General features: G+C 39.0%; 1 protein-coding gene across 1 annotated transcript in view; it reads left to right on the top strand.

Moving 5' to 3' along the window:
* TMCC3 (transmembrane and coiled-coil domain family 3) overlaps positions 1 to 27,237 on the top strand; it is a 48,866-nt gene extending 21,629 nt beyond the window's left edge. Inside the window, exons 2-4 of the mRNA XM_009577902.1 lie at positions 20,826 to 21,724; positions 23,231 to 23,366; positions 26,849 to 27,237. Of these exons, the coding sequence (XP_009576197.1) occupies positions 20,826 to 21,724; positions 23,231 to 23,366; positions 26,849 to 27,151 (1,338 nt within the window). The 3' untranslated portion in view covers positions 27,152 to 27,237. The remainder of the gene's footprint in view (positions 1 to 20,825; positions 21,725 to 23,230; positions 23,367 to 26,848) is intronic.
* Positions 27,238 to 27,747: the final 510 nt, after the last annotated feature.

Here is a 27,747-nt window from a genome sequence, read left to right as displayed (position 1 = left end):
AATAGCTGACATATAGAGCAGGATTGTCCAGGAAAACGTTCCAAAGGATGTAAGCTATTTTGTGCAGGTACTTGCTATCCTCTGGCTAGTCGATGAAAATCTTTCATGGGTATATTTAATAGAAAAAAATAAAATCAGCAGAGTTTTAAAATAACATGGAGTGCTCAGGCATAACAGTTAAAGTTGTTGTAACCAACAGCTTGGGGTTCTTAAGTCAGGAAAATGTGCGCAGAGGAGTCTCAACAGTGGCAGGTTCTCGTGGCTTGATTTCAGACTGGAGTGCAATCACCTCTGTTCAGCGGTGAATTATTTAGGTATATAAGCCAATTCCAGCCTATCATGATTTTGGAGGTAGCTAGATAACACATTACTTGTGTTATGCATTTACTGAAGAGGTAAGAACAGTGTATGGAAATCAGGTTCTGCCTGCAGTCCATTTAAGCCGTTAAGCACATGGCTTGCATACAATACCATTTTTCAAGTTATTCCTGTCAATGTTAAAGACTGATGGATGTGGTTTTGGTAAGCTCCATTCAGGTCATGGCTGGTGGGGAACATTACAGCACAATTGCTCTTCTAAGGGGAGAGATGTGTGGCGCAAACCCTACTGATTAATAATGTACTGAAAAAATAGTCCAAAATACGGTTTTATAGGAATAGGATAAAAATTAGACTCAACATGTTTCACAGAAATAGTGCAGCATAAGTAAGCTGCTGCTGAACTAAGGAAAGGAGTCTGTTGGACACCTTGTGTATTCCCTATCATGTTGTTTGATGAGATGCTTGGGAGCCTGTGTTTCTGAGGTGTGCAATCAGATCAAGGCCTCTGTGCCTCCCAAAGCAGGTTGGCCCCAGCACTATAGGGGCTCAGGGCAACAAGTTCCCTCTTGAAGAATAACAAGAGCAAGCCCAGAAATACAAAGCACCAAGCTAGCATGCCCTCTTTCAGTGACAGTGCGTTTCTTCAACTCCTCTGTGGTGTGAGGACAGTTTTCCCCTTGCTGGGGCATGTATTCAGTGCCCTACTCTCTTTTGTAACCTCTCCATAAATCTCAGGATCCAGTGGCCAGAGTTCCTCAGGAGAGGCAGAGGAATGCCATTGTCTTAGCTGTTGGTTTGGTGGTTGGGTTGTCTTCCTTGAAGCTGTGAGTTTCAACATGTCTGAAGCTGAAGAGAGCCTAGAACCCAACTGTTACTTCCTTGATGAACAGTCTTAACTGATAAGCAAGCCTACAGGTTATTTCTTTCCCCATGCCTGTTGCTGAAGACATACATGACTAAACATGTGATTCATCTTTGATGGAGTATTTCTTCCCCATTGATTTCTGCAGTGAAGTCATGATACATTTTGCGTCTGAATTGATTCCTCTGGCAACAGATTGTGGTATCAGTGCCCCTGTTAGTGGACTATTATGAAGTCATTGCAAAGAAATCCCTGGAGAATGAGGGAATAAACTCTTCAGGAAAATAGATTTTAAAGCATGCGAAATAACAGGAAAAAGCATTCAGGAAATGACTGGCTAAGTGCATCTCACTTGAAACAGTGACATTTGCCTTAGTACAAAGTCTTCAGACTACCTACGTTAGTTCTCTTGTAGGTTATTTAGAATCACGGCTCTGTTTCAATCAGCTAAAATTGCTTTTGAAGTATTACTTACCATCTTTCCGATCTTTGTTATTTGAGTGGCACAAAAGAGAGACAAAAAAATGTTGTAATTCTTTTCATTATACAAGTAACACAGAGCTTTAATTTATTCTTTTAATTGCTGTAAGCTTAAAAAAAAAGATTAGCTAAAAAAAGTGGAAAGGGTATTTTATAGTGCAGTTGCAATCCTCTCCCCCTCATGCAGTATCTACAGTACAGTGCAATGGTAGGTTTTAAAGCAATTGTTATTTTTGCTTGACAGGCAAGTTGCAGCCTGGATAGCCTCACAAGTAAATTATGGCCAATAATAACTCAGCACTTAAGCTTTCAATAGTGGCCTGGGTTTGTTTGGGGTTTGTTTGTTTTGGTTTTTATGCATGATCCCTTTCATACTTTTTTGTACTTCTGAGAAGTGAAGACAGATACGCAAGAGACTATAGAGGCAAAAGTTTCTTCCAGGTACTGGCAGGCTGGTAGGGAGGGCTGAGCGTCAAAGCTTGTTACATGGCTTACAGAGCTGCTTGTTCTGCATTCACATTGGTTCTTATTTCTGCAGCTGCATCATATTGCTGCTGTTAACTTACTGTTAGACTCATAGAATTAAAGCTGCTGTTGCTTTCCTTGTAAAGTTATGTAAGCTAAAGAGTATCTGTACATTTGATAAGGCATCTTTCAAGAAACTGAGAATGACCTACTAGAAAGATTGTGCTTGGATAGTGAGATTATTTTCTTCAGATTTCCTGATGAGGGTGGATACTGATACGATTTGCAGGAAGTTGTACTTGTACCACTAATGACAAATTATATGCTCCTGTTATAAATGTTATAAAGCTAGATCCTAGCTTCAAGACCCCTTGGCTCAGAGATGAGCAAAATCTAAACTGAGTCAGGAAATTTTGGGGAGTAGGTAGATCCTGCAGAAGTTCTGGGTTAGGGGAAGGTACCCACCTGTTGCAAGGTATGTAGATAGAAAAGTGGGAGGGAAGCAGTGACAGAGAAGGAACTGAGAACAGAAGAGTTCCCAAAAAAGTATATAGAGATAAAGGAAGGGTGGAAAGCGTAAGGAGAAAAGCCTGAGCCCATGTGAGGCAGAAACTCACATGAGCTTCTGCTCATGTGAATGGAACTCATGAACTTAACCAGTAAGCTGTGATTTGAAGCTAAGTCCTTGTATGTGGCATCCTCCAGGAAGGAGCAGCAGGTCCTGCGGTGTCCTTCCTGAGCTTAACACTTAGAAAAATTCCAGGCCTTCCTGCTTCACCCTAAATAACAACTGGTTCAGCTTCTACCTGCCAAAGTGGCTACCATCATCATTCATGGATGCCACCCATGCCGTGGATGAGATAAAGTGAAGACATAAGAGCTTAGGTTATGATTTGCAGGTAGCAGAATCACAATGTGCAAGGTGTCAGATGCCTGTGGTATCAGACTGAGGATGATATTTCACCTGAGGTGGCTGCAGGAGCTATGTGGCATCTAAATGTAAACACAGATCAAGTGTCTGTGGTTGTCAAAGACACACTTTGTTTACTTGTGGCCTAACAGGAGCCCTTGAATGTTTCAACAATGAAAGCAGTTGTGACACTTGATCTTCTGTGGGCGGGAGATCACAAAATCTTCATTTTATGAACACATGCTAAGCAGGTTCAGGAGGCCACACTGACCAAAAGGGAAATAAATAGATCATGTTTTAATACTTGGAACTCGTGATTGGTTTGAAAGAACAATGTGGTGATTAGTTTTTGTTCTTTTCATCTCTGGCTCGTATTGCTCACCAGTGTGTCTGTGTGCTTTGGGGGGAGGGGGAAAGGCAAATTCCTATGGAACAGATCGTTTGAGTACATCTGGCATGACTATCTCAATGCAAGCTTTGAGATAGAGTTTGTCACTGGGGATTCTCTTACAACTAGTGGGGTTTTTCTAGGATTTGCCTTTTCGCAGGTCAGAAGTACAGCTCAAATCATTCTGGCAGGTTGTGCCAGAGACAGGTGTCTAGAACTACCAGCTACAACTTTTAACTTCTACTATTAACAATGAGAACTCTTCAGAAGGTGATCATAAAGGCATAATATCCCAACTCTGATAATTTTACTCTAAAATATTTTGACCTTGCTAGACTTGCTTACTGTAAGGGATATTGGCAGGCTGCCAAGTCTGTAGGTAGTAATTTTATGTACATTCACATGTAGCAGTCTTTTATATGACCAGTCTGTTAGCGCATCTACTGAATCCATTAGGTTTTGTTTTAGTTGCACTGTGAGATTTTTATCTGACAGCAAGGTAAGTACTTGTAGTGAGGTCTTAACGTTCTAGGCTGTAACAAAATTTCTCTGGTTGGGTTAAAACTTACATAGTGCCTACAGTGTTGTTGCTGCATGTAATGAAACTATATACCTTCTGGAACAACGCTCTTTCCAAGAGGTATTTCCATCCTACAGATAATAGTAAAACTGTAAGAAAACTTGTGATCAGTTCTGACACAAGTTTCAACTCTAATGCATTAGGTAATCAAATATCACAATATTGTGATATTTTAAGCATAGTAAGAACTTTTCTTATCTGTTACCTCATGTGACCCAGAAGCCATCTAGAGAACTTGAAAAGCAGTGTTGAACTGGTATAAATTTTTTATTACGCTGTGTCATAAGTGTCTTAAGTTATTTACACTCTGCTAACTCCCAACCCCAGCTCTGCATGCTAAACAAGAATGCATGCACAGCATTGTGCATGAATCTTTTAAAACCTGTATTGTGAAGTCGGTACAAGAAACTAAACATCACCTATGTCACACTAAGAGGAGTGAAACAGCTTTTCAATAAAAAGCTAAATAATGACAAATAGTTGGTTTTACTAGTCTATTTACACTACTTTAAATGTGCTTAAGAGTTGTTACATGGATATACTACACTGTAGTAGTCCCAGTATCTGTGGCTAAGCGAATCTGAAAATGTTTGAACATGTAGCTTCTTTTATTTTGGTGAATCTTTGGCTTTCAGCTAGCAGACAGCCCTAACAGGCTTTTTCAGTAATTTTTACTGTATCTTTTACTTTCAGGCTGTATGACTATTGTCTAAATATTGTTAAATTACACAGAGGAACATAACACCTGGTGTATTTATTTCTGTACTGACCTTTATTTTTATAACACCCTTGTTAAAGCAGTAAATGAACAAGAAAGATAATCAAAAACACGTAAAAAGCCTACAGACCAAATGGGATGAATAATTAACTATGTCAGTTTATTCCATAAAGTTAAAATGATGCAGTGTTGCCTAATAAGTATCAGAATCATATGAAGACACAGACTTTTAAAATCTGAATGTGGAGAGGAGATCAATTGAAGATGTGACTTATCACTTGCTCTTTTGGTGGGGGTTGGATTTCCTTGCATTCACGTTTTGTTTCTGTTGCATGGAAGGTTTTTGACCTGTGCAAATCACTGCAACTCATTAAAGCTTCCCAAAGCATTTAATGAATGTTTGCAAATCTACAAGCTCCCTTCCCAGATGACATAGAATATAAGCCATTCAGGACACTTTGAGTTACTGAAATGTTAGGTATTCTTGGTTTTAGTTTACTACCTGCTTCCCCCCCACCACCCCGCCCCAAACCTTTGTTTTATTGTAAGCAGTGCTAAGTCTGCAGGAGCTACTTTTTAAAGTATATTTCTGTCCAAACTTAATGCTGGTAGCAAGTACTTCTCTCAACTTTGGAAAATCGTTAATACTCTGGAACCAAAATCTGAACTGCAGCTAGGTTGATGCATGTTAGTCCTGTGTACAGAAGGTGACACCTCTAACCTGTTTCTTCCACTTGCTTACCTGCCGTCAGTCTGTATTGATTGTAACGTACATACCAAGAACTAGAGGGCGTAAGCTGAACTAGCTTCCATTGCAGTTTGCACTGTAATTTCTTGGACAAGCCTCTGTTTCTCTGAATTCAAGGTTGTATCAGCAAAAGCTTCTTGATGCAGCAGCAAATACAAGCTGTTCTGGGAAGGGAGTCTCTGAGATCTAACATAACCACCATCCGTGTGGCTCCTGAATTTTTGGCCTCGGCCATAGTTGTGAAACCTGGACATACATTGTGGAATTTTCAGTGAGGTAATAGGTAAAAGCATTCCTTAGAAATAATGGAACTGAAGTTGAGGTATGACAGACTTCATGCAAAGAGCAGTAGCTGAAAGAAAGAGCGGGACTTCCTTGAGGATCTGTTGGCACCATTGGCTTCTGAAAGAGCTATGGTGCGATTTAGGTGTTTCTCAAACTTGTCAAGTAACTGACTACAGAAAGTGAGTGTATTTGTCAGTCTGTTTATTTAGGAAGAGTATCTGGAAAATGTTTTTTTGACATATAATACAGTATAGAATATTAACTCATACAGTATAGAATATTAACTCACTGTGTGGAAGTTGTAATTAGGCTAGCATCATTTGGCTAATCTCACAGGAGGCATATTTTTGAGGGTTTATTAGTGGATATAGAGCTTCATCTGCCTGTTGAGACCACTAAATATCTGATTTATAGGCAGTAGTTTATGCAGGTTAAATTACTCTAAGGACGTGACAAAATGAGAGATAAAGGGAAAAAGTATTTAGACAATTTTCTAATGCCTTGATCTTTTGAGTACTGTGTTTTGGGTTTTGTTTTGCTTTTCCACTTTCAAAGGCATGAGATCTCCTGTGTCGTATGTTAGGCTGTTTACTACGGGATCCCGGAGCCTGTAGCCAAGCAGAGCTCCTTGCTCAGGTACGGAGCTCTGGCTCAGTGCAGTGCCAGTAACCGTGGTCGGACTCCAAGGACAGCATGACTCTTGTCAGCTTCCTTTCCCACTGAGCTCTGCTTTGTTCCTGTTTTTTTTATCCTCTTGCTATGACTGAATATGGTAATATGTTTATAAATCTTTTACACCAAAGCCAACCATATGATAAAGCATATCCTTTTAGACCGTCTGAATAGAAACTTAAGAGAGGAAAAAAATGAATCTATTTAGAAAGTTCAAAGGAGAGGGAGGCAGGCAGGGTACGAATGGAATATTGACAGCAGCTTCATTTCTAATCAAATCATATTGGGGAATAGGCTGCTAACATCTTCACAACTCAGAAAATAGAAAAATCTAACACAAGTTTAATACATAGGAACGAGCATTACAAGAGAATTGGCAACTAGGGTTTATGTCTATATGCTTTTGAAAAACTCTCTATGTTTAGCTTGAATGTAAGCTGAACACATGCCATTTTCTGTTGATAATATTTTTAAAATGCCCTGAATTAAGGTTACAGACTGCCTTAAAAAGACCATTAGGCTTATTGCAGTATTTTGTGGCGTAATAAAATTATATGGGGAAGGTAGGCAGGGAAGCACATGACTGAACTTCTGTATCCTGCTCTAAATGGTTCTGTTGTGCTGTAATGGCCAAAGAACGTGGGGAACAAACTTACTTGAGTTGGGCAGCCTGTAGCTTCATACGGAAATATTATAATGAGATGGGTGCAACAGTTTGACTATGGCAGTGGCTTGAGAGAGGGTCTCCCAATTCTCTGTGGTTAGGTAAGGGAGGCAGTGACTTTCAATAAGCTGAAAAATAACTCTTAAAAATGCTCTGAAGCATCTTCTATTGTTTTCATACACTTAGCAGAGAAATTGATTGGTGAACTCTGTGACTCAGTTCCTGGAATGTGTAAGTCATGGATGGCGAGTGTTTGTGTGACAGCTCAACCAAGCAGAACAGCAATAGCCTGTGCTTTTGTTTCAGAAGTGCATAATTATTACTGCTATCCTGGCCTAGCTAACACAGGTTATGGCTATATAAGAGTCTGAAATACCTATTTGCTTCATGAAGGTTTTTTTAGGTATAATATGGGTAATTCCTATTACCATTCATGCTTAGACAATATAGGTAGCTTTATGTTTCTTCATAGCATGTGAAGCTTACCAGCAATGCTGGAAGAGTAAAACACAGGGTAAAACACAGGTCTACACTAATGTCTAACTTGAAAATTTTGGTTTTGTCATATGTATTTATACTACTGTGGGTTTAATAGTAGACAGTACTGAGGATATAGCAAAATCCATTCTCTTTTAAGATTGTATTTTATTAATTAAGCAATATTATCAGTTGTTGTGTCAAGTATCTGTTCAAATTGAAATGTATGGATTGCATAAAATCATGTGCTTTGGATTTTGCAGTATCCAGAAACACTTGTTCTTTGTGTGGTGTAATATAAATCATCACTATTATTTTAAAAAGACAAATTGTTCTGGGATAGTCTTAATTTTCTACATCTCCTTCTATAAGACTCTTAAACACTAATGCATAGATTGGCAATTTTTGTAAATGTTGGTAAGTATTGTACCAGGTAAAATATATCCCAGATAAAAAGCATGATTAAACTAATTTTAGATAAAAAGATGAAGTTGCAAATATTACATGAGCAAAAGTAAGAAGATAAGAGGAAAGATATAACTGAAAATAAAGATGTACAAACTTAGAGCATGAATAAGCACATAACTGTCAGTGTAGATATTATTTCTGTAGCAAGCTATACTTGTTTTTATTTATGTAAAGTTGACTGTACTACAGTATTGTAATGACAATATTAAGGTTTCCTCTTCCAGAAAATCTCAGTTTGATTAGCCAGTGGTTCTCGTTGATATGAATTGACAAGTTTGTGTGTTTTGTCTTTAGACTCTACATTATGGTTAGTATGGCGCCTGGCCATATAAATATCTTGGTAAAGTAAACCTCTCTGAACTTTAATTATGTTTCAGCAAATATTATTTGAAGAATAATTTTATTATTACCTGAGAGACATTATCCCAGAACAATTTAACATTGTTAATCCTATTCGATTAAATAAATAATCCTTCTGACACTGTCCTCTGGAGAGCTAGGATGAAACACCCAAGATATCCTTAATAATGCTGAGATCCAAATTAAATTGTGACTCTAAAAACATTATGAAGGCCTTAATCCCCTCTGTCCTCCTAGATGGAGTTTTAACAAAAACAAAAAACCTGAAAGGCCTTGAATATGAAGGACAGGGGCCTATAACACTTATCCAAAGGCAAGAAAAGACAAGTAAAAACAATACAGGCTGCAAAGCTGTCATTGTTTGTCATTTTCTTATGTGACTCTTACTGTTGCTGTTGCATTATTGGTGTTGCCTTTTTAGTACTGCTGTCTTCTATAATAGTTCTTGACTAGGTCTGTGCCACATTGAGCACGATTTTTCACAAACATATTAATGTAGCAAAGAATTTGCATGAAGCTGTAATATTTTAGCAACCCTCTCAATTACAATATCTAAGATAAGGGGTTTTAATTTCACTGTATTAAATGACTTTTAGATTAGCAACGTGGTTTTAGCAGATTAAGGACCAGCTTGAACACAGTTTCTCTACTGAATCTGTTCTGTTCTGTGCAGTTTCATGTGTTGTGCAACTGCACAGTTTCTGAGCACTTTCCAGTAGTCTGTTAAACAAAGTCACTACTGTTTCTTGTCTGTGATTCTTATCTCACAGTCTTGCATTTGGGAATGGTTTTTGTGTTGGATGGCAGAGAGGAAAGAGCGGAGCTTTTGTCTGGGTTTGGTTTGGTTTTTTATTTAGTTTGAGCACTAAATTTGTGCCTAAATTTTGTGCATAATATACATTGTCCTGTGTATTTATACTACATAAAAAGATGTTCACCAACTGTGCCCTATAGTTGGAGTAGAAGGCAGTGAGCTTTGTAATGAGCCTTTAGTATCCTCAGGCGTTCATTCCACCCTTGACATTTTAGTTCTGGCCAAAGAGAGATGTATTTTCAGTTTGCAAACATCTCTGAGAGGAAAAGTCGTCTTTGATTTGCCAGTACTACCCTGGCAATACATAAAGGTTACTACTCAAGCTTGTTCAAAATGACATTAGAGGCTTTGTGTCATACTCTCAAAACTTTGTGAATCCCCATTAAAGGCATTTGTTTAAAAAATAGTTTCCTTCTTTACCCCTAAAACTTAAAGAAAATTGTGATTTAACACTTTTGTTACAGGTAATATGGTGACATAAGTGTAATTTAACCTAGTTTATCTTCCAAAATTGTCTATTGTTTGAATTGCTATCTCAAAGTAATTCAGTTTAATAAATCTCACTAATTGGGGAAGCGTGTTCTCAGGATAGGAATATTTTTAAGACTCGATAAAAATTTTACTGTAGGGTTTTATTCCTCTCTAATTGGGTGGATCTCTTTGATTTTCTTTTCAGTTAGACAAGCCTCGTCTGCATTTTGCGTTTTTAATTAATTGATGTTATCTTATTGACTTGTGGAACTTCTCTGCAATACAGTTTCTTTTACTGGTTGAGATATCTTCTGTAATGTGCGTTAGTATTTGAAGTGTATGGTGTATACAAAAATTTGAAAGAAAGGGAAAAAATGGAGTATGGAGATGACCCATCACTAGGTACAAATAGTGGGTTATTTTATTTCATTAGATTGAATATTCAATAAAATTGATATAACAGTCTTAGCTGAACTTGGTTCAGACAAAAAAGACTGGTAGGAAAGTTGTTGGGTTTTTTGTTTGTTTTTTTTTTTTTTTTAAAAACAAACCCTCAACCTCTTGTAGGAAGTGATTCATGCCAGTACAAACTCATAAATGTTTTAAAAGATTGTGTAAGAAACTATTCAAAGTCACATGCTATAGACAGTGTTTTAATGTACAGTGATTCCTTCAAAACACTTAACCTAAGAGTTTATTTAAAATGTGTTATAGGCTTCTAAAAGGGTTTTCTTCCTTTGCAACTAACAAATAGGCAATTGATGCAGCAAATATGTTGACTGACACATTGCTAACTGTGGCCCAGGTATGAAATTGGAATGTTTCTGGGATTGTATTTATCTTTCAGCAGTCTGTAAGTGAGCAGGATGATTTCCGTCTTAGTTGCCTCAAAAAAAGAATAGTCTGTTGGCTGGATAATGTAATTTTCATCGCTTTAGAGCTGACCGTTCAAGTAAAATTTCCTGAATATTTTTCACCAGAAAAGAATCAAATCTGCAAAAGCAGGAAGGTAGAAGGTGCTGCCTCCACGCATGTAGGAATCAGAGCAGTTGCAAAGTGGGTCAAATTCAATGCACGTTTCTGCACAGGGGGATGCAAGCCCACACGAAACATTTTTTTGGAGGGCACACAAACACTAGCTGAGGTAGTCGTTCACTCTGTGTTTCTATTATGTGCACATGGAGCCTCTTCAAAAAGGATTCAGGAAAATCTGCTTGTAGAGGTACACTCATCTTCAAAACGTGTGCTATTTGTGTTTTTTTTTATGGAAAAGTTATCTTTTTTGTGAATTTGTATTTAGTTGTAACTCTTTGAATTGATTCTAGGGTGTAAACTTACAATACCATACCGAGAGCAGGTTCTCCAGAAGATGCACATCAGTTGAAACACGGCTTTATTTTTTTATGTGTATATCTGAGATTTTCTGTGGACTAGTACTTGCTTATAATAATAATAATTTTGTGTATTTAAAAAATATTTATAAATGCACATTTGTATATGTGTACATTTATATAAATAAGGAGAGGTATATATATATGTAAGCGTACAAATAATATTTAAAGACATTTCCTCCAGAATAAGGAGGACTGCTACAGTTGCTCTGAAAGATCTGATTAGTTCTATTCATAAATGGAAGTTGTCACCTGTGACCCAGTTGAGTAGCATAGTCACAGCAGCAGAAAACCTTGTTCCATTACATTTTTACTTTCCCGAAATATGTTATTTATATTAACCTGGTGGACAACGTTTTGTTTTCTTCCGGGAGGAAGATATTGCAAAGAGTACTGCCTGGGTAGGAAACTGTGGTTCTGTTGCCTAATGCTTTATATTGCTCTTTCAGTAAAAATAAAGGAAGAGATTTTTTCTATTTTACAAAGAAATGTAAATAAGAAAATGCTTTAAAGTTCCATTGTTGTGGTCTTCAGGAGGTAGAGGGTTAAATCCATTGAATCTGCGGAGAATTTTGGCACTTACTGCACTGCAATTAAGATGTTTTCTCCAACGTTTATTCAGAGCAGTGTTAATCAGTTATGTATAGTAGCTTAAAATACCATTATTGCAGCAGTGTTTTTGAATATCAAATGACCCGTATAATAATGCGTCTCTGTGGTTCCAGTTTTAGTTGTCCTTATCTTGCATAATGAAATACAGTTTTGTTAATAAAAATAATTTTAAACTTTTTTTAAAATAAAGTAGGCTTTCAAATAAAACCTTTCCTCTCTCTTTTCTTTCTTTTCTGGGCTTGTCGTCTTTTTTTCTTTTTTTTTCTTTCTTTCAGTATATGTAGATCATGAAGTATGGCCAAAGTTTTTGAATTTTGGAGGCTCAGTCTCCCTGCAGTTCTCTGCCTTTGGCCTTATTTGTGGTGTTGAGTACAAATACAAGCCTTGGATATCAGGTGTAGAACAAAAAAATTTACTCATATATGTGTAATGTGGCAAGTAGTGTTTATAAGTAACTAAGCTTTAAAAAATAAAGTTGCCTTATCAAGAGATGTACTAGTTACTATGGAGAGGTAAATAGAATGCTCTTCAAAACGGAGATCCTTTCCTGGAGAGCAGCCTGAAGTGTAAGGGCAGGGGTGCGGAGGAGCAGAGGGGAAGGAAAGACTTTGTGGTGTTCAGCACACTTCCAAGTTCAACTAGGTTGGGTTTTTTGCTGCTGATACCTGGAAGGAGGGCTACCAGTTATTGAATTTAATGGACAAGCAAAGCTTAGAGCCCCTAATATCTATAAGTCACAGAGATGGGAGGAATATCAGGTATGTGTGAAGTCGTCTTAAAGAGGGCTCAAAGCCACAGCTGTCAGCCTTCCAGTAGTTCCTATAATAGTGAAAAATGACATCTAAGCTGCTGATGAGGCAGCCTGTGGTGGTTAGTCACATAATGTAGTGAAGCAAACCTTCTTTTGATTAGGCCTTCGTATCAAAAAATGAACTAAAAGTCCTGTGTATAGGCAGAACTGCTGATGTAACAGAAACGTATGTTTGAGATTTTACTTTACCAGCCCAATGTGGAGAGAAGAAGGGAAAAAAGGAAGAAGCAAGCAGGCTCCTTTGAATAAGTGACTCAGGTCATGTACAAGACAAGATGTGATTGTTTATATGCTCAGGATGTGCTGCCACAGCATTAACGCAAATGAAAAGATCTTATGCGTGATGGAGCTATTGTTCTCTTGTTTATAAATGGAAGTTTTGTAATGGTTAAAACAAACAAAAGACCCATGTCTTGGGTCTTTTGCACATGATGGCCAGTCTATCTGAACTTAGAGTGGTTTATCTCTGAATGGTAGTACTTCTACTGTAAAGTCTTAATGTTCCTGTTACAAAATAGGTTTTACATAAGTGTTGCCAGCTCAAAGCAATAAGAAGTCATGAAGTAGACTTTCTAAAATCAGTGTTGGGTTGTGGGTTTGATTTTTGTAGATCTGTAAATCACATATTTAAAATCTCCTTAACATTGTCTGTATTTTGGGGGAAGGAAGACTTGGTTGGTTGTTGACTATTAAGTTAGATGTGGGAGTTACTTCTCTGTAACTGAGGGCAAGAAACGTAGTAATATGCTCTGGAAGTCTCTTGTATGATTGTACAGTTCCAGGAGCTGGGATTTCAGGAAATGCTTAGACAATCTGAATAGCAGTGAAATTAAGAGTTGACTATGAAACAGAAAGAACTGCATGGAGGGAGCAGGTGACCTGTTGTAGCTCTATCAACGTGGAATAGATAATTTGTGATGTGAAGTTAGACAATAGAGTGATATGAAGGAAAGCACACTAAATTGCAAGTGGTGGGAAATTAGAGGCAAATGAGAAGTGCTTAGTCACGGCAGGGATGTGGCTGGCTTTTTATCAAATCCTCATTCATAGAAAAGGATTTAATAATTGAAAATGCATAGCAACTGGCTTTTCACGGAGTATTTCACAGTATTCTGGAAAATTTCATTCTTGCCACCTATTTGAACATCTTTAGAAGAAGAAAGCTTGTTATTGAATGGGAGGGGAAGAAAATCCATAAAAGCTGGGGGTAGGGGAGAGGGAAAGCACTTATTGGAAACACTAAAAGTGAGTTGAACAATTAGTCTAGAAGAAGAGATACAGAATGTCTTGCATCACTCTTCAAAGATATGCCACTCCCACACTGATTCATAGTGGCTGTATTTTGAGGGATTTGTGTCAGGTGAAAGGCACTCTCCTTCAGTGGGAGTGGGAGTGCAGGCTTCTGATAAGCACTTCTCAATGGAACCACCCATGCAGCACCTGGGGCTCTGGGGCTCCCAAGTATTTCCTTATATTGCTATGGAAACGTAAGAGTGAAGGAACATACACATAAAAGTGACATTTATTTTGATTTAAGAAGTTAGGAGAGAGTATTTTAATGACTCCTCCTTAATTAATGGCGCTTGTCTAAAGACTGGGGCTGATCTGAAGCAAAATAGTTAACTGTGGGGTGTGGAGCCTACCTTTTGCCTGCTTAAGAAACTTAAGCATAGTAATTCTGAGTATTAGTTCATTGCTGTATTGTTTTCCTTAGCCAGGACAGCGATTTTTTTTTTTTTTTTTTTTTTTTTTAAAACATGATTGCTGGACAGTAAATGGAAAGTAGCTTACTTACTTTTATAAAGGCTTATTGAAGTTTGCAATGTCTAGGCACAGAAGTTGTTTGTATTGGAACTGGTTTGCTCGTGTCAGTTTTATGCTGTGGAACAACCTGGAACAGGACTGAGTGCGAGTTGTGACACGGGAGACTTTTCAGTGGATGTTGTTGGGTTTTGAAAGAGCTGGTGTTAGCAATGAAACAGAAAACTGTCTCTTCCCTCCATTGTTCTCTTCTCCTATTGTTGATTTAATCTGAAATAGTACCATATCTAAAGACTTATTTACACACAAGCAATGACCTAGCTAATTTGGCATTAGTTCAGTCCTTTAATTAGAAATTAGATGAAAGATTATTTCAATTTGAAGTGAGCATGTCCATAGGATTTGAGGCAAAACAACATTGGTGTGAACTTGGCTGTTTGGGTCACAGGTTATACATGGCTACTTGGCATTGACCAAATTAGACCAATAGAGTAAAAGCTGTCTTTCTAGTAACACCAGAACTTATGTGTATATGCTTTCTTTGGCATATTGCTTTCTACAGAGTTTGTTTTAAAGCATTTTAAACTTTTTTTTTTTGCTTAAACTATAATTACAAGCACATTTACATCTTTCTTGAGGTGCCTGTGCTTACAGTCTCAACTCTGTGGTGCTAATAAAAAGAATTAAAAGGAGGGAAAGATAGGTGATCAAACTGAGAAGAAGTGGATTCTATATCTGAGGTCTTGCCTAGTATGCTTAGTTGCTTAGTCTATATCTGAGGTCTTGCCTAAGTTGCTTAGTATAACAACTTTTTTGGTTTTATAATTTACGAGACCATGTTGGCATAATGGGGAAAATTTTCAAAAGTATCCAAAGCTCTACAGGCTAGTCTGCCTCTGTATGATGCCTTACTTATGAAATGGCCTTGAAGCTCCCCAGCCTTTGAATATTGAAGTGCAGATACCTGCCAAGGGGTATCTGGGGTTGTCTTTGACTATTACCTGAAGTAAACCCTTGATGTCTGTTAGTGAGACGTCTTACAGCTTTAATGTTTGTCTTTTTGATAGGTGGTAGAGGAACTGTTGATGGTAAAAGAACAACCTTCTGTGTTATTTGACTCCATCAGTGTTTGCCAGGTGGTCTCAGACAAATCACTTACCTGGATCTCTGATTTCCCTGGTAAAAAGTAGAAGCAGGGTTTGCTGTCTCTTGTATTTTCAACCCTTTGCATGAATATTAGTATGATGTGCTGAGTGTAGGTACTTCTAGATATTACTATTAAGTAGGTCTTTAAAAAAACATGAGCAGAAGGTGTTTTGCTGTAACATACTGTACAGCAATTTTGGGGGCTGATTTTATATAACTTAAAACCTTCTATGATGATTAAGCACTGTTTTAAGCCTTCCATGAAGGACTCTTCTCCTGTGGGTTTTAGAAGGAGCAGTGCATTGGAAAGAGATGGTAAAACTCTCTCCCCAAACACATTTCTGCTTTGGAATATACTGAAAAAGCAGCAAAACCTCCTCTGCATACTCTTTTACCCATTGGAACCCCTGTGCTTCTAGTATATGTATACTTCCTGACAAAAAGATAATTACTCCTGATTAGTTTTGTTGCTATTGCTAAACCCTAAAAGCTTTAGAGCTGCCTAAATCCTATGTTGTATGCTTCTTACGGGATTCTTCTTCTAAGGACTAATCAGTTACCCCTCTAAAAGTCTTGCGAGATAGACTTAAATTGTCATCATAAGCTTTTGTTTAGCTTGCACAGCTATGACTGGTGATGGTAAGGAGGCTATTTGGGAAAAGAAAAAGAAAAAAACCAACAACCTTTAAACTGAGCCTATTTGAATAAGTAGATCACTTTGTGCCTTCATGGTTTGCTTCTGTTAGTGAGGCAATCCAAAGATGTGTGCTTTCTGGAGCCTGATGTGTATATGCAGTCACTGACTCTGTCTTGCAAATGCTTTTTCTCTGTGCTTCTTTCAGCCACTTCTTAAAAGAATATAAAAGAAATCTATGAAATAAACAGCAGAATTCAGTTTGACACCTAAACGTAAGTGGCTGAGCTCTCACTTGTCACTGGAGAGCTATTGACACAGTCAGTGGAACAGAGGAAGTGATTCATCTGAGCAGCTGTGAGATGTAAGCTTGAGGGTGGGCTGCACTAGGGTGGGCTGCATGCTCTCTGTGCTCTATTCACTACGGATTTCTTTCTCCCAAATGGATCCCACCCAGGATCTTTGGGGAAGAAATAACCTTCTACATCTGCTTTGCATTTTGCAACGAGAGGAATATAATGGCCAATCTACACAGGCTGTTAAGCATGATGTTCTCGCCCGTTCAGCAGTTCCTTTCCAACAGTCTTACCTGTGGCATTTGGGCACATGGGTCCTTTTGTGCTCTGAGCTTATTGTTAGCATGGCCTGCAAATCTGAGCTTTGAGTTGCTTTTGTGCATGGTAAGTGAGAAAACATGTGGGTCATTATGATACCAATAAAATCCCTATCCTTGCTTCTGTGATTGGGTTTTCAAAGCACTATTGTGCTCTGAATGCTTCCTTATGAGTGGCAGGTTGCCTTTTACCCAGCCCTCCACTTATCATTTAAGACAGAAAGTATACCTGTCAATTCATGCGTAATGAAGGGTTCCTAGCAGTGTGCCTGTGTTCATTGCATCAAGCAGTTATTCTGCTATCCCTTTCAAAGCTCTGGACTTTGGCTTGGGATGGGCTGCGTGAACAGCCTGGCCATGCAGGTAGGGATCTGCTTGGCTCCTTGGAAGAAGGGGAGTTGGGGCAGAATGAAGTTGCTTTACCTCTGAGACGTACCTATCTAGTCATCTGTGGTGTCTGGCTCTGATGCAGGCAAGAAGCCTGAATTGCTGCACTGCTAAATCACTGTTCTTAAAAGCTACTCTTTGAGCAGCACAAACATTACAATTAGTTCTCAACTGGGTTGTAGCAAAGTGCTTATGTGAACTGCTCCATAAAATGCAGTGGTCTCTCCAAGCCCCAGGTTTCTCCTTTCAAGCTAACATCAGCTATGGCTATCCCAGTAACCATGTGCAAATTGTTTTTTCCCTGTTTTTTCTAGAAGCCAGATCCTGGACATGTCTCTGGTATTTCTTCAGATTTTGGGCCGGTGGATTGCCCTCCTTGTGTTACCACTTGTCTCGGGACTGCTTCTTCTCAACTATTGCTAATCCCCAGCTCCCTATTAATTGTTATCATAATAGGAGAGATGTATGATGATTCCATTCTTTTTTCTTTAAGTGCTTCTTACTTCCAAAAATGTGGCTGGTCCCAGATAGGTTGTTTTGTCTATTGGGGCCACTACTGTCTCTATTTTTTTGTTTGTTTATTTTCTTTTAGCAGCCACAATGAAAATTTTAAAAAACAAATCAATCTCTCAACATCATCTTTATTATTAACAGCTTGGTGCTCTTGTCAGGCGCTGGTGACCTGAGAGTCACAGAAAGAACAATGGCATGGATGGCATTCATCATCTCTTCCTGTAGCATAGCTGGAAAAGCACTTGTGTAGTTTGAGGGGAATGTGCGTTCAGTTTCCTGCGTGTGGGAGGATTTCAGCCCACACCACAGGAGAGTGCGCCTGTCCCTGCGGGGATGAGGTAGTATCCCAGACCCCTACTGACAGTCTTCTGCTCAGTATAAAGAACTGGGCATTTGATACAGCAGGAAGTGCAAGCTATGTTTGCAGTGCTTCAGGGAGGTACACAGAGGGTAATTCTTCTCATCTCTAGATGAGACTGTTGCAGCAAGGAGGCTTTGGCATAGGATTTGAGATAGGATTTGAAGTTGGACCTCTGGTGTCTTGGGGTAACATTAGTGTTTGATTGAGCTATAAAGCAATCACAAATGCATCTTTGCCAAACTGTTCTACCTCATCAAGATAGAAGACAGGTGATCCCTTGTCTAGAGATACCTGGGTCCTCCAATGTCTGCTTGCTTCTGATTCAAAACAAAACAAAACCAAAACAATAACCACAAAAAAAAAACCAAAAAGAACCTAAAGAACAAACCCTTTCCCCTGCAAACCCACACAAAACCAACCAACCAACCAAAACCCCAAACCACAAAACCCCAAAAACCCCAACCCACCAACAAAAAGGTGTATTACATCAAGAGAAGATTTCAAGAGCCGCTGTTGCTTGACCCAACCTTGCACTATGATGGCAAGAGGACAACTGCCATTTTGGCCAAGTACAGTCAGATAGAGGAATGTCTTGGATGTGACTCTTCTTTACCCTTGGTGAGCTCTCAATCCAGTAAGCTAAAAAACTAGTAGTGTTTTGGGAATTTAGACACAATTCTAAACTTCATTGAATTTAAACTGACCCTATGATTAGTTTTAATCATTTCAGAAGTAGATTTGCCACATGCTAATTGATTTCCTCAACTCCAAAGGCAATGCAACTTTCAGCAGATGTATTCCCTCAACACTATTGTTCTTTTTATCTCTATTGATGTTGTGACCTTGAAGTTCCAGGAAGGCAGGGGGTGCATGGTGATGATAGACCTTGCTGACCGCTAGAGACTCCAGTGAGGGAGAGGACATAAAGGAGAAGGGATCTGGTTTGGGCTTGTATCCAGTTATTACAATATATTTTTAGACTATTTTGTACGAAGGAAGTAAACACTTAATGCTGTGTAAAGGTTAGAGATAGACCCACCCATTCTTGGAAGTGTGTACAGCTTGTCCTGAGTGACATCAGTGATGGATCTGTCTTGTGTGTACATGCAATTTGGTGATTTATTACAGTATAATTTTGTGCCAAAGCTTATTCAGAAATGTCTTTGGTTGTTTCAGGAAACTATTGTTTTATACTGAGATTTTTCTTTTTACTGAATTTGTCCAGACCCAGTAAATCCATTTAAAGAAATGTTTGCAATATGGGGTACAGATCTAGTATCTCAGCTTTTCAGCTATTTGCCTTGATTGCTTTTCTTTGGTGTATGAGCCTTTGGAAAGATAGAAGTATCCTATGTCAAACTATTTTTGCTTATATTAAATGCATTTTTTAGTTACCACAACAGCATTATGAGTGTTATCATTTTAAAAAGTGATCTGTAAAAGCTATTTTTTTTCTATTAGTTATGTTTCTAAGACTTGCTCAATTAAAAAAAAAAAATCTATAAAAATGGAAGATAGTTTTAACACTTGTGATTTTTGTCACACTTTAAATTAGGTATCACCCTGAATATAGAATACCATCCAGGTGTGTCATGTGCAAATACTAAAATGAGATCTCATCGATACAGTGGATTTTCTGTGAAGCACATATGGCTGATGATATTAAATCATATACAATTTTTATGTTTATAAAAATTGCTTGCACCTCTTTTTAATAACTAAGCATATGGCTCAATATCAATTATTTTTAACAAACTGGTAAATTGCAGAGCTATTAGGCCACAGCACTGGTTTAATCCTCAATTTAGAGTCCAAGTCTTAAAGGTCACCATTAACAAATATTCATTCTCCAGAAGAAATTGTCAACTCCAGAACTCTTCTGTTTGTGTTTTTCAAATGTCCATTTTTCTTAGAGGTTGGTGAATGTGAACTTTTCTGTTACCTGGTTTGCACCCTGAGCAGTGCAGTAGCAAAAGAAAAAGAAAAAAAAAAAGGTACTGTAATCCTCAGTAATACAAGGATAAGAATATAAAGTAGGAGTAGATATGATCTTGTCTCTGACATGGTCAGGTATAGATCCAATTTTATGGCTGTATTACCCGCTCTGTGTTTGTAACCCATCATGATAGGCATAGGGTGAGAATAGTTTTCCTGATCAATCTGTGCATGATGCATGTCGTTAACAGTAGGACACCATGTCTGGTTCCTGAGCCTGTATTTTACAGGGAATACAGGAATACTGGAGAGAATTTCCAGGAGGGCCACCAAAATTGTGCAAGGATGAGAAAGCAAGCCTTACAGCAATGCTTAATGATTTTGTAAAATGTTTTTAGTCAAGGAAAAGATTGAATGGTGGTCACTAGACATGTATGTGCGCATAGGTCTTGCTGCAAGATCTTTAGTATTGTAGACAATAATAAATACTGTAGTTGGAAATCAAACTTTTAACATAGGATGTCAGTCATTTTGAAGCAAAGAGTAGTTAAAGCATTTCACAAATGCATCTTTAAAAGATACTTTAATACAGCTTCTGCCTTGACTCTGCAGTGGTCTTGCCTGAGCAATTGTATTAGTTCCCTCTGGTCTTAAAGCTCTGAAAACCTGTTATGGCTAGAGCATTTGTTAAGCAGTCTCTATAGATAGATATGATGTTGTGGCAGCTTTAATGAAATGTACCTTCTTTGTCACGGAGGCTAGCATGAGATGCTAATAGGGATGAAGCTATTCTGGTTAGGTCGTTCTTGTCTCATGCCTCCCCCGTGGCTTTGACTTCATATGAGGAAATTTCTATTTTGCTATTATAAGCTATTTTATATTGTGTACTTGTTATAATTACATGCGGAAAAGGAAACTGGAAGTTGGATTTAAAAAAGTAGAATTCAAATTCCGTTTATCTCTTTTCTGTCTCCTCAGGTGGAAAGACATGACATGAATACCCTGAGTTTACCGCTTAACATTCGCCGTGGAGGCTCTGACACCAACCTGAACTTCGATGTACCAGATGGGGTCCTAGAGTTTCACAAAGTCAAACTCAGTGCAGATAGCTTGAAACAGAAAATCCTCAAGGTTACAGAACAAATCAAAGTTGAACAAACAGCCCGAGATGGAAACGTGGCTGAGTATTTGAAACTGGTGAATAGTGCAGACAAGCAACAGGCTGGGCGCATTAAACAAGTCTTTGAGAAAAAGAACCAGAAATCTGCGCACTCCATTGCCCAGCTGCAGAAGAAATTGGAACAGTATCACAAAAAGCTCAAGGATATTGAACAAAATGGATCTTCCAAAAGTACTAAGGATACTTCCAAAGATAACTTGAAAGATATTCAGCATGGAAAGCCTCGTATCCCTGGGCATGGAACAGAGAGCAGCAAGTCGGGTGTGCCAGGAGTATCCTTGACACCACCTGTCTTTGTTTTCAGCAAGTCTAGAGAGTTTGCAAACCTGATCCGAAACAAATTTGGTAGTGCGGACAACATTGCTCATCTCAAAAATACCTTGGATGAATTTCGGCCAGAAACGAGTTCTAGAACATATGGGGGCAGTGCCACCATTGTTGCCAAACCAAAGTATGTTAGTGATGATGAATGCTCAAGTGGGACCTCTGGCTCAGCAGATAGTAATGGGAATACTTCCTTTGGTCCTGCTGTGGCAAGTACCCTGGACAGCCAAGGAAAGCTTTCCATGATTTTGGAGGAACTAAGGGAAATCAAGGAGACACAGTCCCAATTAGCTGATGATATTGAGAATTTAAAAGCACAATTTAAAAGAGACTATGGCTTTATTTCTCAGATGTTACAAGAGGAAAGATATAGGTATTTTTTTTTTAACTGTTCTCTTGAAATGACTTTTGAGTGGGTATAGAAGCTATTTGGAAAGTGTAAATGTGGGTGTGTGCTTGTGTGTGTGATATTTCAGAAGCAAGAGGAAAAAATATTTCCAATCAATACCTGGTACCAAAATGTTTCACTCCTTCCAATAACTGAAAATACATGTAGCACATTAATATCAAATGACGTGGTAGTTCTTTGCCTTTTTCCGAAGGCTTGTCAGAAAATTCTGTCATCTGACATCTTACCGGCATATTGTATTAAGTGAATACTGCATATAAGAGATGCCAGTTGTTTTGTAGCTGGTGGAAGAATTCTGATCTATTGCAACTTGAAAATGCTAATCAGTCTACGGTGTAGCAGAGCTGACTTACAGCTGATTAATATACCCTCGAGTCCTGAGTACCTTGTCCAAATACTTCTCAGACACATTGCTATCGTGTGGATGCAATGTCACTTTGCACCCTGGTGTAACACACGGCTGTAAAATGTAATTGCAAGTGCTGTAGCACAGCTTCCTGTTGCATTTGTTACTTGGCAATTAATTCCTTTATCATCCACTCTGGGAAGTGAGATATGTTCTACAGAGGGCTTGCACCTGCTGTACCTATATCCCATTTGTCCTATCGCTTGTTAAACTAAGTGTTGATTCTTGAAGTCTTTACTACACGAACAGGCAAAAACTCACTATGAATTGCAATACTTAATGTTTCCCTTGTTTACACTTCCTGAAATACAAGGGAAGGCTGGATATCAGGTGGTAACATGGGGGAGGAAAGAACAGAGCAAGTGGCCTACTGCACTCAGGACTTGGTTTCAGGAAAAGGCAGGGCGGCCTTTTCTGACAGCTCACTGCCTTTAAGATCTCAAGCCTCCTGCCACCATTTCCACAGCTAGACAATTTTGTTTCCATCATTTTTGTGCCAACTGCAATGTTTGCCTGTTTGTGTGTTAAACCAAGTTATAAACTCACAAAAAAAATTCTAGTTTTCTGATGGTTTAGTTGAAATGGTTTACCAGGCAGAGACATGCCAGAACAGACTGTACATGAATGGCGGGACCTTGCAGTTCTGTTTGAGAGGGGATCCAGGGAACATATTTTTCCTTTCACTACTAGCGAGCTGTTAACTGGCTCAAGCTTACTTATGAAACCATATCTTCTTGTCTAAATGAAAAGTGAGAAACGGAAGAATGTGAGTTGGATACCCTTAGGCACTGTTTATAGTTCATATGATTTGCCAATGATGTACAAATATTTGCTTTTTAACACCCATTGCCAGCAAGGAACACTCAAAAAAGGCTTTCAGTTTGCTGAATAAATGCTTATGGAGAGTTTCCAAAGTTTTTACTGATTTCTCTGTGCGCTCTGTAATGCCAGTCAGATGAATCCATAGTACACTGAGAAGTTACCCTTTAAAATGTGCAATTGTTTTCATGATTTAGCATTATTTGAATAGAACGCACTAAATTTAGACCTTTTTTCCTGATAAGATACGAAAGATTGGAAGACCAGTTAAATGACCTCACTGATCTTCATCAACATGAGACAGCAAACTTGAAACAAGAGCTAGCCAGCATAGAGGAGAAAGTGGCGTATCAGGCGTATGAGCGATCACGAGACGTTCAGGTATTTTTTTTTTTTCCTTATCATAAACTTCTAAGATTTTGTAGAAATCTTGCACTGTAAAACACTTCATCTTTCTACATCTTTGTATGTAAGGAATCTGGGGAAAGATATAAGCCCATGTTTTGTCTGTTTTCAGATGAAACCCAGCACATTTAAATTGGTGACAGTCTCCATTTGTTTCAATGGATTCAGAATTTTATCTGCTGGGATTGATGATATAGCCTAGGCAGACTTATGGATGAAGAATGGCCTGGTTTAATTTCTTGCACCAGAGGAGAAAGGAATTGAGTCTCCTTGTATTGTGTAAAACGCCACTTTTGACAATGTCCTAACACAAACCTCTTGCTCAGACTTTTGACAATATGTAGCCATATCACTGGCAAGGTTTATTATAAATTGAGTTTAAGGTAAAAATTAAGAGAGCTAACTGACAAATAGACTTGTAGATTTGCCAGTTATAATTTAAGAGTTTTAATCCGTAGTCACAACGGCCCCTATAATCAAAGCTGTAGGGTGTGTTCACCTCAGTGATCAGTTGTAGTCATGTCTGGCTTCAATCAAAAGCCAGTAGTAATTTCTACAAGTTTGTCCTGACAGCATGTAGTTACATACTTGAATATTTATATACAACATAAGCATTTATATAATGCATAATATTTTTACCCAATGTCTGAGCAAGTGGTGAAAAATGGTGAAAACGTTGTTTTGCCGTACCTTGGGTTTAAATTCACTAACAACTGAGGAATGCTCAAAGACTGTCTTTGTATTGGCTCAGATGGAAAAAACCAAACCAAAACAAACCCAAACCAACCAATCAAACAAAAAAACAAACAAAAAAACAAACAAAAAACCCTGTCCTGTACACCCCTGTGCTCACATTTCTAAACGCAGAGAGCGCAGGCAGCAGGACAATCACCCTGTTTCCTGACTGGTGTGAGAGTCAGGAACCCCCTGGGAACAGAGTGGGAAAGGGATGGTACTGAATCTAAGCATGTTGTAGGTTCCTTTGTAGGTTTAAAGAAGAGAGGTCTCTCATGCAGGACTCCTTTCTGTGAAGGCATCTTGAGGATGTAAAAACTGAATGAGGCCCAAGTTCTCCAGCAGAAGGGCTGTGAGATGTTCACTAACTCATTAGCACAACCCTGGAGAGGTGTCAGGGACTAATTGAAACAAGGCTGTATCAACGTAGCACTTCTTTTGAGATCAAAGTAGTACAGTTGGGCCTGTTTAAACCTGTCTCTTTGGGGGTTTGGCAAATAAGCTAAAATAGAGTAAAAGTTGTGGATATTTTAAGTAACAACCTAACTTCGGAGTACTCTGTCCCTAAGGGATGGGCAGATTGTTTTTTAAAAACAAGAGGCTCAGCCTCTCAATGCAGAACTGCAGGTATCAGACTGTTACAGCTGGACTTTCTCTAAAGCAGCATGAGATGATTTAAGAATCACTTGCGGTCAGAGTGGAAGAAGGACCAGGAAAGTTCTTTAGTGTGTAGTGGAGAGCATGCATGAACCCTAAGGGACTTTGTGCCACCCATGAAGAACTGTGTTCTATATTTTTACTAATTCCTAGAACAGTGAAAGGAAGCAGCCTTTTGTAAGGTGCTGTGCCATGTGCTTTGCTCTGACTTTGGTGCCTGGCTGGTCACATGGTAAGCCAGTTCAACTTGCCAAAACAAGGGAGAACTGACCTAGCCAAAGAAAGCTAATAACTCTGTGTGCAGTGGGGGTTTTTTTGTTTGTTTTCACATGGAGGATTGGGTTGAATCGGCTTACTGTGTGATCAGGTAAACACCCCTGCCAGTGCAAGGAAAATGTTTGGAGTTTGAGAGTGGGGAAAGAAGTAGGGATGCTGGAGCATAATTTTTCCCTTTTAGAATCATAGAATCATAGAATCATTAAGGTTGGAAAAGACCTCTAAGATCATCGAGTCCAACTGTTAACCCAACACCACCATGCGCACTAAACCATGTCCCTAAGCGCCTCATCTACACGTCTTTTAAATCCTTCCAGGGATGCTGCCTCCACCACTTCCTTGGGCAGCCTGTTCCAAGGCCTGACCACTCTTTCAGTAAAGAAGTTTTTCCTAACGTCCAGTCTAAACCTCCCTTGGCGCAACTTGAGGCCATTTCCTCTCGTCCTATCGCTGGTTACTTGGCAGAAGAGACCAACCCCCACCTCGCTACAACCTCCTTTCAGGTAGCTGTAGAGCGTGATGAGGTCTCCCCTCAGCCTCCTCTTCTCCAGGCTAAACAGCCCCAGTTCCCTCAGCCGCTCCTCATAAGACTTGTGCTCTAGACCCTTCACCAGCTTCATTGCCCTTCTCTGGACACGCTCCAGCGCCTCAATGTCCTTCTTGTAGTGAGGGACCCAAAACTGAACACAGTATTCGAGGTGCGGCCTCACCAGGGCCGAGTACAGGGGCAGGATCGCCTCCCTCCTCCTGCTGGCCACACTAGTTCTGATACAGGCCAGGATGCCATTGGCCTTCTTGGCCACCTGGGCACACTGCCGGCTCATGTTCAGCCGGCTGTCAACCAGCACCCCCTTTTGCACAGTGGTAAAAGGTTATGTCAAGTTGATCGATCTCATTAAATTATAGCCTTGCACCATGTTACATAGTAGTGCCCAAGTCCCAATTCCAGCAAAAAGTGGCATTTTGGCAAGTAAGTGAAGCAGTCGGAAAATTTTCCATGTTTCACTTTGAGAGGGCTTACATGTGGGGTTAGTGACTTAGGAACCATTTTACTCAAAAACCATTTTTAGTCCACCCTCAAGCAGAAGAGCAAGGTCTGCTTTCTTTAGAACAAAATGTGAGGTGGATTATATCATGTGAGAGAAAGAATCCCCTAAAAACGCCACCGCAGACTTCTCCACTGTCTCCACTGCACGCTGCCCACTTGGGGTATGGAGCCTTCACCCTGACAGAGGGAGAAGGCAATCTCTTACTGAGGACTCAATCCCAGCACTGCACGATGGGTGGCTTTGAGAGGAAAAGTAAGGTAGACCAGAGCGGTGGTGTAAGCCAAATGGTACATGTTGCAAAGTAGATTTAATTAATATCACAGCAAGCCTGTACTACCCTAATGTTTTCTATAGCATATATAAAGAAACTAACTTTGATGGTGTTTTAATACAGTGAAAGTTGCCATGGCAACAGCTTTCCTAGTACTTTATCTCATCAGTATATGCAGGAAACATTATCTGTCGTGAACATGAGAGTTATGATACTTTTTTCAAGCATGAAAAATGTAAAAACTGCATTTTGGACAGTGTTGTCAGACTTGATTATGCCTGAGCAGGCAGGGATACACACATGCAGATATATATGTGCATTTATTTTTAAAAGAGTTGGTGGTTCACTCAAGTTTTAGGAGTCTATAATAAATAACACTTCTAGTCTAGCTGATGGATGGCTCTGCAGCTAAAACGCAAAAAGTGGTGTATGGAAATACAGCTCCGCTAATTCTTGTTTTCTGTCTCCAGGAAGCCTTGGAATCATGCCAGACCCGGGTTTCAAAGCTGGAGCTCCATCAGCAAGAACAGCAAGCACAGCAGTCCGAAACGGTTAATGCCAAAGTGCTCCTGGGGAAATGTATAAATGTAATCCTGGCCTTCATGACTGTCATCTTAGTGTGTGTTTCTACTATTGCAAAGTTCATTGCTCCTATGATGAAGAGCCGTTTTCATATCATTTGCACTTTTTTTGCAGTGACACTGCTGGCAATATTTTGTAAAAACTGGGATCATATCATTTGTGCCATAGAAAGGATGATTATACCAAGATGAAGCTGCTGGTCTGGCTGCTTTCTTTTTCTTTTTTTTTTTTCCTTCCCCTCCTTGTTTTTTAAGTGCTGTGTGTATACAAATTATTTTTTGTCAGTTTAAATGTGCAGACTGGATGGAGAAGGCTACAAAGACTCTTGGACTTTAAGGTGTAAATACATAAATGCATACTTGTTGGCAGTCAGTTCCCTGTTCAATCCGATTGTGTCTAATTGGCAATGTCTGTGATAAACTGCTTGCTTAAGTCAGTCTTCTGCCTTAATCCAACGGGTTTTCCACTTTACAAACCCACACCCACAAAAGAAGGATCCAAGCAACTGCAAGTGTCAGGTATGCTTTCTACTAGACTGGAGTGCAAAAAGTGTGATCAGGAGGGAGTGCACCATAATGTCTATCAGCCCTGTTAGACTAATAAGTTACTTTCTCTTGGAATCCAACTAGAATGATAAGCCAAATTATACAGTCATATGTATTAATAGTTCTTGAATCTAAATTAATGGGTATTTGTATATGGGGTTTCTGATTTTCGGGACCAGCAAAACTTGATGCTTCTGCTAGTAACCCTTTGCACAGAGTTTATTGTTTGTAAATTAGACCAG

This window comes from Fulmarus glacialis, unplaced genomic scaffold (genome assembly GCF_000690835.1).
Source record: "Fulmarus glacialis isolate BGI_N327 unplaced genomic scaffold, ASM69083v1 scaffold12775, whole genome shotgun sequence".
Lineage (NCBI taxonomy): Eukaryota > Metazoa > Chordata > Aves > Procellariiformes > Procellariidae > Fulmarus > Fulmarus glacialis.
The sequence above is the reverse complement of the archived record's forward strand: the minus strand, read 5'-3'. Positions and strand labels throughout refer to the sequence as shown.